Source organism: Oncorhynchus mykiss, chromosome 17 (assembly GCF_057628025.1).
Source record: "Oncorhynchus mykiss isolate SJ-2025 chromosome 17, ASM5762802v1, whole genome shotgun sequence".
NCBI classification, from domain to species: domain Eukaryota; kingdom Metazoa; phylum Chordata; class Actinopteri; order Salmoniformes; family Salmonidae; genus Oncorhynchus; species Oncorhynchus mykiss.
Window position 1 is genome coordinate 38426455 of NC_143038.1, and position 12298 is coordinate 38438752.

At 44.3% G+C, this 12298-nt stretch overlaps 1 protein-coding gene across 41 annotated transcripts in view; it reads right to left on the bottom strand.

Annotated features, from left to right (window-relative positions):
• Positions 1 to 12298, bottom strand: part of celf4 (CUGBP, Elav-like family member 4) — a 101938-nt gene that overhangs the window by 13938 nt on the left and 75702 nt on the right. For 24 of the 41 annotated variants that reach the window (XM_036950187.2, XM_036950199.2, XM_036950203.2 and 21 more), the window contains exons 3-4: positions 5241 to 5289; positions 2793 to 2921 (exon numbers count right to left, since the gene is read on the bottom strand). In XM_036950187.2, the coding sequence (XP_036806082.1) occupies positions 2793 to 2921; positions 5241 to 5289 (178 nt within the window). The remainder of the gene's footprint in view (positions 1 to 2792; positions 2922 to 5240; positions 5290 to 12298) is intronic. The other 17 variants (XM_090205505.1, XM_036950200.2, XM_036950197.2 and 14 more) reach the window with 1 other exon arrangement.

Sequence of the window (12298 nt, forward strand, 5' to 3'; positions counted from 1 at the left end):
CAACCTGTTCTGGCACCACACTGTCAGGTCTCTGATTTCCACCCTACAGGCTGTCTCATCATCATCTGTGATCAGGTCTGCCACCGTCATGTCGTCAGCAAACTTAATGATGTTTCTGCAGTCAATGGCAATGCAGTCGTGGGTGAACAGGGAGTACAGGAAGGGACTAAGCATGCACCCCTGAGGGGCCCCCGTGTTGAAGGTCAGTGTGGCAGATGTGTTGTTGCCTACCCTCACAAACTGCGGGCGGCCCGTCAGGAAGTCCAGGATCCATTTATAGAGGGAGGTGTTCAGTCCCAGGGTCCTTAGCTTAGTAATGAGCTTAGAGGACACAATGGTGTTGAACGCTGAGCTCCAGTCAATGAACAACATTCTCACATAGGTATTCATCTTGTCCAGCTGAGAGTTGGCAGTGTGGAGTGCAATAGAGATGGCATCATCTGTGGATCTGTTGGGTCTGTATGCAAATTGGAGTCGGTCCAGGGTGTCTGGGATGATGGTGTTGATGTGAGCCATGACCAGCCTTTCAAAGCATTTCTTGGCTACAGATGTGAGTGCTATGGGTAATAGTTGTTTAAACATGTAGGTATTGAACATTTCAGTGAAGACACTTGCCAGCTGGCTTAGTAGGATTCGATCTCAATCCTGCATTGATGCTTTGCCTGTTTGATGGCTCATCGGAGGTCGTAGCGAGATTTCTTATAAGCGTCCAGATTAGCGCCTCGCTCCTTGAAAGTGCCAACTCTGGTTGAGATATGTATGTACGGTCACTGTGGGGACGATGTCGTCCATGCACTTATAAATGAAGCCGGTGACTGATGTGGTAAACTGCTCAATGCAATCGGATGAGTCCCAGAACATATTCCATTCCTTGCCAGCAAAACAGTCCTGTAGTTTAGCATCTGCTTCATCGGACCACTTCCGTATTGAGCGCGTCACTGGTACTTCCTGCTTGAGTTTTTGCTTGTAAGCATGAATCAGCAGGATAGAGTAATGATCAGATTTGCCAAATGTAGGGCGAGGGAGAGCTCTGTATGCGTTTCTGTGTGTGGGGTAAAGGTAATCTAGAGTTTTGTCTCCTCTAGTTGCACAGGTGATATGCTGGTAGAAATGACGTAAGACGGATTTAATTTTCCCTGCATCAAAATCACTGGCCATTAGGAGCAACACCTCTGGATGACAATTTTCTTGTTTGCTTATGACCCTATACAGCTCAATAAGTGCAGTCTTAGTGGCAACATTGGTTTGTGGTGGTAAATAGACAGCTACGAAAAATCTAGATGAAAACGTCCTTGGTAAATAGTATGGTCTACATGAGGTATTCTAACTCAGGCGAGCAGAACCTCAAAATGTCCTTAATAGTAGAGATTGGACACCATCTGTTGTAAAAAATACAAATAAAAAAGAGACACACACACCTCCCTCCTTGAGCTTACCCGAGGCTGTCGTTTGATTCTGCCGATGCATAGAAAAGCCAGCTAGGTGTACGCTGAGTGTACTAAACATTAGGAACACCTGCTATTTCCATGTCATAGACTGACTAGATGAATCCAGGTGAAAGCTATGCTCTCTTATTAATGTCACCTGTTAAATCCACTTCAATCAGTGTAGATGAAGGGGAGGAGACGGGTTAAATAAGGATTTATAAGCCTTGAGACAATTGAGACATGGATTGTGTATGTGTACCAGTCAGCCATTGAATGAGCAAGACAAAATATTTAAGTGCCTTTGAACGGGGTATGGTAGTACCGGTTTATGTGTGTCAAAAACTGCAACGCTGCAGGGTTTTTCACACTTAACAGTTTCCTGTGTGTATCAAGAATGTTCCACCACCAGAGGACATCCAGCCAACTTGACACAAACGTGGGAAGCATTGGAGTCAACATGGGCTAGCATCCCTGTGGAACGCTTTTGACACCTTGTAGAGTCCATGCCCTGACGAATTGAGGCTGTTCTGGGGGAAAAGGGGGGGGGGGGGGGGGGTGCAACTCAATATTAGGAAGGTGTTCCTCATTTTTACCTACACTCAGTGCATATTATCCATGTCCTTGCTCAGCCATGACTCCGAGAAAAATAGGATATTACAGTTCTTCATGTCCTGTTGATAGGATCGTCTCGAACGGAGCTTGTGCAGTTTGTTTTCCAGGAGGGTAGACACGGTTTATTTACTCGCCAACGTAGTGTCGTCAGGGTGCCCGAACGTCGGCCTCTCTTACGCCGTCTCGTCCTTTTCCGAATCTCTGGAATTCGGGCCTTGTCCGGGGTGAGCAGTATGTCCTGGGTTGCCGAATCACTAAGGTAGAAATCTTCATCCAAATCGAGGTTAGTGATTGCTGTTCTGATGTCCAGAAGCTCTCTTCGGTCATAGGAATGTACAAAAGCGCAAAAACCCCCACTAAATAGCAGAATTGGTCAGAGGCTCATAAAACGGCAGCTATCCATTGCAGCGCCATTCTTGAGGGAGGGGAATCTGATCCTAGATCAGTACCTAGGGGAAATTTCACCCCGGATCCTGATGAAGAGTATGGTGAAGCTTCCTAAAAGGTCACTGTTAGCCAGGCATAGGCTTAATGCCAAATAACATAAATCCCGGAAATGAAAGCACGCTAAAGTGTGATGATAGAATACAATGCATCTGGCTATTGTTAAGTCAAGGTGACAATGATTTAATTGCTTAAATCCCAACTCAAATAAATACAAATAAATAACGACATGTTTGAAATGTCCTTAATGCTATGGTGTGATGATGAACATTACATAGCTGTGGTGGTGGTGGAACCACACACACTGACCTTTGCTGTTTCCATCAGGACCTCTAAGGATGGTGCACTCTTCAATGCTCCCAAACGACTCAAAGAGACGTCGCACATCATCTTCGGACTGCTGCTTGTTGAGCATTCCCACAAATAGTTTTCTGTCTTCTGAAACAAAGAGGAACTGGTCATGAACAGGTATGTGTGCGCACACGTGGGTGTGCACTTGTGACCAGTGTGTGTGTGTGTGTGTGAGTCTGTGAATGTTTTCAAGTGTATCGAGTTTTCAGTGTGCAAGGCTGTGTGTTTGTGTGTGTGTTTAGGGTCTGCTTCACCCTCTGCCTTTGCCTGACAGGCTGTCCTTGCAGAGTCAACAAGACTAATCTCAGCTCTGGCCTTGCACAAGGGGGAATGTTTACAAGTGTGGCTCGGAGATCAGGGATGGAGGATACACACATTGACTGCCAAAGTCTTCACAGTTCCCATGGGATGGCACCAGTAATCGTTACATCTCTCAGAGGGAAACAATGCTTAACACAACACACTAACATATTCATTTTGAGATTAAATCAATAGGAACCAATAAGTCTTTGACTCTCTAGGGCGGGGATGTTTGAAGTGACGCAATGTTTACAGACCAAGTCTATAGGACCATAAAGCGGTATTTGACTAGAGAATGTCCATCGAACCAACTATATGGTGAGGCCGTTCTGGGGAGAGTTTCACTGTTTCCCTGACACAGATTAACCCTACTCCTGGATTAAAAACTATGCTCATTGGAGAATCTCCATTTAAATCCTGTTTTAGTCCAGGACTAGATTTCGGGCGATTTCACACCAAATTGGTTTGGAGCGGTTTTTCCCAACTTTGGCACGTTTTCCCTCTTTAGTTCGGTTAGTTTGGACTGGTGCGCACACTCTAAACAACGCACCGTGGTTCACTCAAAAAGGGTGGTCTCAGTCTGATTCCATTTGTGTGGTGGTGCGGTTTGCTGCAGATGAGAATGCAGTCCAGACCAAACACAGGAAAATAACAAGAGTTATTATTGGTTGTTTGACTATGAACATTTGATCCACACAGTACCATAACTTGATCTCTTTGAAACATTGTAAATCGCAGCGCATTTATGAGCGCATCCGATGCAGATTAGGGGAGACGGGCCACTAAAAGTAGCCCATTTAAGGTGCAGTTAGAGAGGCGCTGTTTCCTCCCGCGTGTTGTTGGAAGACCCAGAAGAGGAAGTAACATGAAGTTTGGGACATACATTTTTATTTTTTGATAATCATAGATGGATTGAACGTGAAGATTTCTCTCCAATAAACAAATTACTTGCATTAACATGTGGTTTTGTTCAGGCATTTTAGTTCGTTTGACATTTGGCAATATGAAACCGGCCGGACCAAGTGAAAAAAAAGAAAATACAAATGTAACAAATAACCAAACTCTGATTTGAACTATTGCTCAGGACTATGTGTGAAAACGCCCTTAACCTGTGTCCAGGAAACTAGTCACGATACCTCCATTTCAAATAAGCTAAAATGCCTGAATGTGTTTTCAGGGCAGAATCAGTCCCTGGTTTGAGGGGAAGAATGAAAACCAGCAGTGGTGCGAGGCCCGGATTTGAGGAAGAGGGACTTAGAGAAAGAGGGGATGATAGAGAAAGAGGAAAATAAGGTGGAGAAGAGAGAGGGAGAGAGAGACGTGGGAAATTGGGGATTGAGAGAGGTAAAGGAAGAGAGAGGGTGAGGGAGAAAAGTAAGAATCCTTCTCTAGCCCTCCCACCAATTGTTTCTCTCTTCACTCCACAGCTCCATCAATCACAGTTAGAGAGGACCGGAATAAACAGGGAGGAAGTCATGCAATCCCTCTATATATAATAACTCTCTCTCTCTACCTTTTCTTCTCTCCTCTCTTTCTGTCCTTCTTCCCCTCACATGCTCTCTACTTTTCTCTCTTTCTTTCTTCCCTTCTCCCTCTCCTGCCTCCTCCCCCATTCTCCACCTTTATCTCGCTCACACGATATGATTTTTTCCTCATTGCATGCTCTACTTCTTTTCCTCCTCTCTCTCTCTCTCTCTCTCTCTCTCTCTCGCTGATGCTATTCAAAATTTGCTTATGCTTAATTCCCAACTAAATTGGTGTTGGACGGAGAGCGATTATTTTAAGAGAGTTGAGCAATACAAAGAGAGAGTGTGACCAATGTTTATGTAACACATTACAAATGTTTGAGAACCCTGTGGGGGCTGGCTGGGATTCTGTCAGTTCCCGTCGAGGTAGGGCCATTAAGCGTGACACGTTGGGAGTGGGACTGTGTGTGTGTGTGTGTGTGTGTGTGTGTGTGTGTGTGTGTGTGTGTGTGTGTGTGTGTGTGTGTGTGTGTGTGTGTGTGTGTGTGTGTGTGTGTGTGTGTGTGTGTGCGTGGAAAGAGAGGGGTAATGGTGACACTGATGTGGGACGGCAGCCAAGTTTAAAGAAGTGGAGCACTACCTCCTCGACTCTCGCTGTCCGCAGGCTTCACCTGGATAGGCCTGTTCATCTGGAGAGAGAGAGAAGAGAGATAGGGAAAGATGTTAGGATTGCTTACTCCACATCAAGTAGTTACACACCATTTACTAAATGTTGATGACCGCTTTGGCAAATAAGTAACACGTCTTGTAAATAAATGTGTTTTGTATAATGTAATTGCGTAGGGTGGGAGAGAAGGACTTGAGATTTGATAGTACAGGTGCAGTAATTTAGAGAGGGAGATGAAAAAGGATGGCGAGAGAAAGGAGAGGATGCATTCTTACATGTTTGGCAGTGTGATGTTGTTGTGCAGGCTCTGTTTAAGTACATTACAGTTCACCAGCCCCTATATACTGTAGATACATAATTTTGAATTGGTCTGGCTATGTCCGTCTGTCCATATATCTGTCTGTCTGTCTGTTTAAATGCTCTAGACACCCAGTTTTTCTATAAGGCCTTGTCACCCTGCATGTGAGCCTTCTTTAGCTCTCGCTGGCCAGCCCAGACACCCCTCTTTCCATTCCCCCTCCTTCCTTTACACTCCTCCTTCCATTCTTCCACTGCCTTTCTGTCAATCCTGGCTTCTTTCCCAATGCTCTCAGTCTCAGTAATACACGCCGCAAAACGCTCGCTGCCAATCAATGTTTTAATATGCCAATCGCCACGCTGCCAGGAGGGAAGGGAGAGGGGGGTGAGCAGGAACGACGTGCCACAGAGGGGAAAGAGAGAGAGCGAAGGGTGTACGTGTGTGGATGCGCGCATGTTGGTGCGCTTGTTTGTGTCTGTGTGTGTGTGTGTTGTCGGGTAGTGTACGAAAGGGTGTATGCGTCACGGTTCTTACATTCTCCCAATTTGTTACAATTACAATGCACAGACTAACCAAAACAAAAACACTGTTGAGTGATACACCGTAATGAATTAAATTCATGGTTAGTGGACTGGCCAACACTCTGGATTAGATGGAGCTCAATAAAGCCATGTTTGGCTCTAACGTTAACGACCTGTAAACACAGTAACAACAAGAGGTTGACAATATTAGGGGAACAATTTTGTATATTACTGTATTTTTTACCATCTCTTCCTCAGTGTAAAAAGTCCAGGCCTGCTAAATCTCTCCATGCACAATAACACTCCTTCGTCTAAGACCCAGTCACCCTTTCCCCTTCTCTCTCTCCTTTCCTCCCTCTCTTTCATCGCCTTGCTAATGTTTTTAATGTACTTTGATGCATTATTTATATCACCCTGGCTGTTGATATCGAAAGAGAGAGAGAGGGAAAGCGAGAAGGAGGTGCGGAGAGAACGATAGAGGGAAAGAGTGGTGGAGAGACCGAAAGACAGTGAGAGAGAGAGAGAGAGAGAGAGAGAGAGAAAAGGGAGATAAAGAGTGAGGATAAAAAAAAACGTGATACTAAAAGAAGACAGCTGGATGGAAGCATTGAGCAACATTAAACATCATTTAGAACAGCCTACAACTATCTAGCCCACATTCCCCATTATACACTTCCCTCAGAGAGAAAATACCATCTCCAGCTCAATTTCACAAAAAGGAGCACCATTAAAACGCACACACGCACACACTCGCATGCATGCACACACACACAGGCACACACACACCCTTTGCACATCCACCCACGGTGTCTTAGTGAGAAACAGACGTTGTGCGGTTTGCATGTGAGTTGAGAATTCTCTGCTTCATTCACACTTGCAAACACACACACACACACACACACACACACACACACACACACACACACATCAAAAAACACCTTTCTGGGAGCAAGCATCTCTCCTACTAGCAAAGGCACTCACACACACAGAGCTCAGCCCATTGTTGCTCCAGTGATGACAGTCCACTCCTGCAGCAGCAGCTCTTTTTGTGTGGCCTTGGAGAACATGATATACAGTCACCTTCAAAATGATTGGCCAACTTGATAAAGATGAGCAAAAAAAGACTGTATAAAATAAAGATACTGAGCCATATTGTATGCAATTTAAAGAAAAAAAAATTCTCAAAGAAAGAGATGTTGTTTAAAGGTCCAATGCAGCCGTTTTTATCTCAATATCAAATATTTTCTGGATAGCAATTAAGTTCCTTACTGTGATTGTTTTCAATTAAAATGGTCAAAAATAAACAAAAATAGCTCCTTAGCAAAGAGCAATTTCTCAAGTGATTTTTTGCTAGGACTGTGTGGGAGTGGCCTGAGTGAGTTTACCACTGTTCCAGTGGTTTTAAACGTCTTAATTATTGCCCTAATAGTGGTAAGTGGAATAGATTATTATTTAATTTTTTTACCCATTATTGAATTTATGAAGGTCAACCACCATCTCTTTTCGTTTGTGAGTTCTTTGCCTTTCCTCACGGTGATGGATGTTTTTTTAATTGCGAGTTACCTCCTTTTTTTATATCCCAGTGAAACAGGACACCTTGAATAGCCACAATACAGTTCCTTAAGCTGAATGAACATAAAAAAGTTGAATGTTAATGCAGATTTGACTTTGTTTGATTTTAATTATAAGAATCTTTAATGGTGCCAATAATTTCGACATCTAACCTTTTGAGATTTTTTTTATTACTCTTTCTTTGAATATTTGTATTAGTGTAACATAATGTCATTTTCAGTATTTGTATTAGTCATTTAATAAAGATTAGTATGTTTTGCTCATCTTTATTAAGGGTGCCAATCATTTTGTAGGTTAACTCCAAACACCTGAACACACAAGCAAACCGCACGCACGCACGCACGCACGCACACACACACACACACACACACACACACACACACGGCAGGTAGCCTGGCGCTTAGAGCATTGGGCTAGTAACCGAAAAGTCGCTGGTTAGAATAGCTGAGCTTACAAGGTTAAAATCTGTCAATTTATTTTTATGAACCTTTATTTAACCAGGCAGGCCAGTTGAGAACAAGTTCTCATTTACAACTGTGACCTGGCTAAGCAAAGCAGTGCGACACAAACAACGCAGAGTTACATATGGAATAAACAAACGTACAGTCAATAACACAATAGAAAAGTCTATATACAGTGTGTGCAAATAAAGTAAGAATAGGGAGGTAAGGCAATAAATTGGTCATAGTGGCGAAATAATTACAATTTAAGAATTAAACACTGGAGTGAAAGATGTGCAGAATATTAATGTGCAAGAAGAGATACTGGGGTGCAAAGGAGCAAAATAACAAAAATAAAAAAACAATATGGGGATGAGGTAGTTGGGTGTGCTATTTACAGATTGGATGTGTACAGGTACAGTAAGCTGCTCTGACAGCTGATGCTTAAAGGTAGTGAGGGAGATATGAGTCTTCAGCTTCAGTGATTTTTGCAATTCGTTCCAGTCATTGGCAGCAGAGAACTGGAAGGAAAGGCGGCCAAATGAGGAGTTGGCTTTGGGGGTGACCAGTGAAATATACCCGCTGGAGCGCGTGCTACAGGTGGGTGCTGCTATGGTGACCAGTGATCTGAGATAAGGCGGGGTTTTACCTAGCAAAGACTTATAGATGAACTGGAGCCAGTGGGTTTGGCGACGAATATGAAGCGAGGGCCAGCCAACGAGAGCATACATGCCGCAGTGTTGGGTAGTATAAGGGGCTTTGGTGACAAAACGGATGGCGCTGTGATAGACTGCATCACATTTTTTGATAGAGTGTTGGAGGCTATTTTGTAAATGACATTGCCCGAAGTCAAGGATAGGTAGGATAGTCAGTTTTACGAGGGTATGTTTGGCAGCATGAGTGAAGGATGCTTTTTTTGCGAAATAGGAATCAATTCTAGATTTAACTTTGGATTGGAGATGCGTAATGTAAGTCTGGAAGGAGAGTTTACAGTCTAACCAGACACCTAGGTATGAAGAGCATGCATTTAGTTTTACTTGCATTTAAGAGCAGTTGGAGGCCACAGAAGGAGAGTTGTATGGCATTGAAGCTCATCTGGAGGTTTGTTAACACAGCGTCCAAAGAAGGGTCAGAGGTATACAGAATGGTGTCGTCTGAATAGAGGTGGATCAGACAATCACCAGCAGCAAGAGCAACATCATTGATTTGTACCCTGTGGCACCCCCATAGAGACTGCCGGAGGTGGGGACAACAGGCCCTCCGATTTGACACGCTGAGCTCTGTCTGAGAAGTAGTTGGTGAACCAGGCGAGGCAGTCATTTTAGAAACAAAGGTTGTTGAGTCTGCTGATAAAAATGCTGTGATTGACAGAGTCGAAAGCCTTGGCCAGGTCGATGAATACAGCTGCACAGTATTGTCCTTTATCGATGGCGGTTATGAAATCATTTAGGACCTTGAGCGTGGCTGAGGTGCACCCATGACCAGCTCGGAAACCAGATTGTATAGCGGAGAAGGTACGGTGGGATTCGAAATGGTCGGTGATCTGTTTGTTAACTTGGCTTCCGAATACCTTAGAAAGGCAGTGTAGGATAGATATAGGTCTCTAGCAGTTTTGGTCTGTCTCCCCCTTTGAAGAGGTGGATGAGCGCGGCTGGTTTCCAATCTTTGGGGATCTCAGACGATACGAAAGAGAGGTTGAACAGGCTAGTAATAGGGGTTGCAACAATTGCGGCAGATAATTTTAGAAAGAGAGGGTCCAGATTGTCTAGCCCAGCTGATGTGTAGGGGTCCAGATTTTGCAGCTCTTTCAGAACATCAGCTATCTATCTTTTCTGAATGGGGCATGCTTATTTAGGATGGTGAGGAAAGCACTTTTAAAGAATAACCAGAATAACCACTGACGGAATGAGGTCAATATCCTTCCAGGATACCCGGGCCAGGTCGATTAGAAAGGTCTGCTCAAGTGTTTTAGGGAGCGTTTGACAGTGATGAGGGGTGGTCGTTTGACCGCGGACCCATTACGCACGCAGGCATTGAGGCAGTGATCACTGAGATCCTGTTTGAAGACAGCAGAGGTGTATTTAGAGGGCATGTTGATCAGGATGATATCTATGAGGGTGCCCGTGTTTACGGATTTGGGGTTGTACCTGGTAGGTTCCATGATAATTGTGTGAGATCGAGGGCATCTAGCTTAGATTATAGGAAGGCTGGGGGTGTTAAGCATATCCCAGTTTAGGTCACCTAACAATACAAACTGAAGATAAATGGGGGGCAATTAATTCACATATGGTGTTCAGGGCACAGATGGGGGCTGATGGGGGTCTATAACAAGCAGCAACAGTGAGAGACTTATTTCTGGAAAGGTGAATTTTTAAAAGTAGAAGCTGTTTAGGCACAGATCTGGATAGCATGACAGAACTCTGCAGGCTGTCTCTGCAGTAGATTGCAACTCCAGTTCTATCTTGGCGGAAAATGTTGTAGTTGGGAATGGAAATGTCAGAATTTTTGGTGGCCTTTGGTGGCCTAAGCCAGGATTCAGACACGTCTAGGACATGGGGATTGGCAAAGTGTGCTAAAGCAGTGAAAAAAACTAACTTAGGGAGGAGGCTTCTGATGTTAACATATATGAAACCAAGGCTTTTACGGTTTCAGAAGTCAAGAAATGATAGCGCCTGGGGAATAGGAGTGGAACTGGGGGTTACAGGGCCTGGGTTAACCTCTACATCACCAGATGAACAGAGAAGGAGTAGGATAAGGGTACGGCTAAAGGCTATTAGAACTGATTGTATAGTGCGTTGGGGACAAAGAATAAAAGGAGCAGATTTCTGGGCGTGGTAGAATAGATTCAAGGCATAATGTACAGACAAAGATATGGTAGGATGTGAGTACAGTGGAGGTAAACCTATGCGTTGAGCATTGATGAGAGAGGTTTAGTCTCTGGAGGCATCAGTTAACCTAGATGAGGTCTCCACATGTGTGTGGGGTGGGACGAAAGAGCTATCTAAGGCATTTTGAGTGGGACTGAGGGCTCTACAGTGAAATAAAACAATAAAGAGAGGCATAAAGCAATCACAGGTGTTGATCAGGAGAGCTAAGACAACAACAGGTAAATGGTGATGAATGGGCAGAGTGGGTCAGTTAGGTACATACATGACCTGAGTTCGATGCTGGGGTCAACAGGTAGACAAAATAAGGTACCGTGTTACTGAAACAGTCCAGGGGGCATCAGCTGTGTAGCTGAGTGATCATAGGGTCAAAAGAGCAGCAATAGGTGAGTCAGGTTGCTATTTGGTAGTCATTACTACGCTAGGCGAGCAGGGGACACAGCGTTCAGAAAATCTAGCGGGCCGGGGCTAGTAGATGGTTCTTCGGCAAAATCGTAACAGAATAGCCTGTGGAGACCACATCGGCAGTCCAGTCGTGATGGATCGGCGTGGCTCCGTGTCGATAATAAAGGGTCCAGGCCTGTTTGGCAAAGGAGTTATTGTAGCCCTAGAATTAGCTGGTTTGTGGGCCTAGCTTGAGGCTAGCTCAAGGCTAGCGGGTGCTTGCTTTGGGGCAGAGGTGCTAGCTAACAGTAGCCACTCGTTTGCAGCTAGCTATCTGTGATGATCCAGAGTAATGATCCGGTGTAATGATCCAGAGCGGCAGGAATCCGGTGATATGGTGGAGAGAAGCAGTCCGATGTGCTCTTGGTTGATATCACGCTGTGCAGACTGGCAGGTGATTGTCCGAGCTAAGGCTGGCTGATGCCAGGGGGAAAAAGGCGAGGACTGCTAGCTGTGGCTAACAAAGAATAGTAGCTAGTTAGCTGGCTAGCTCCTGATGGAAGTCCCAGTTATAAGAAATAAAAATAGCAGATCCATACCACATTGGGTGAGGCGGGTTGCAGGAAAGTATATTTAGTTTGTAGATAGAAAGTGAGATTAAGATATATACGAAAAAGATCTGCTATTTACATGGGATAAGACAAAGACAGACCCCTTGGCGTTTCTTCTATTTTGTTGCATTACAACCTGATTTTTATTTGGATTTCATGTAATGGACATGCACAAAACAGTTCAAATTGGTGAAGTGAAAGGAAAAAAAAATACTTGTTTAGAAAAAAAGAAAAGAAAAAAAAACGGAAAAGTGGTGCGTGTATGTGTATTCACCCCTTTTGCTATGAAGCCCCTAAATAAGATTTGGTGCAACCAATTA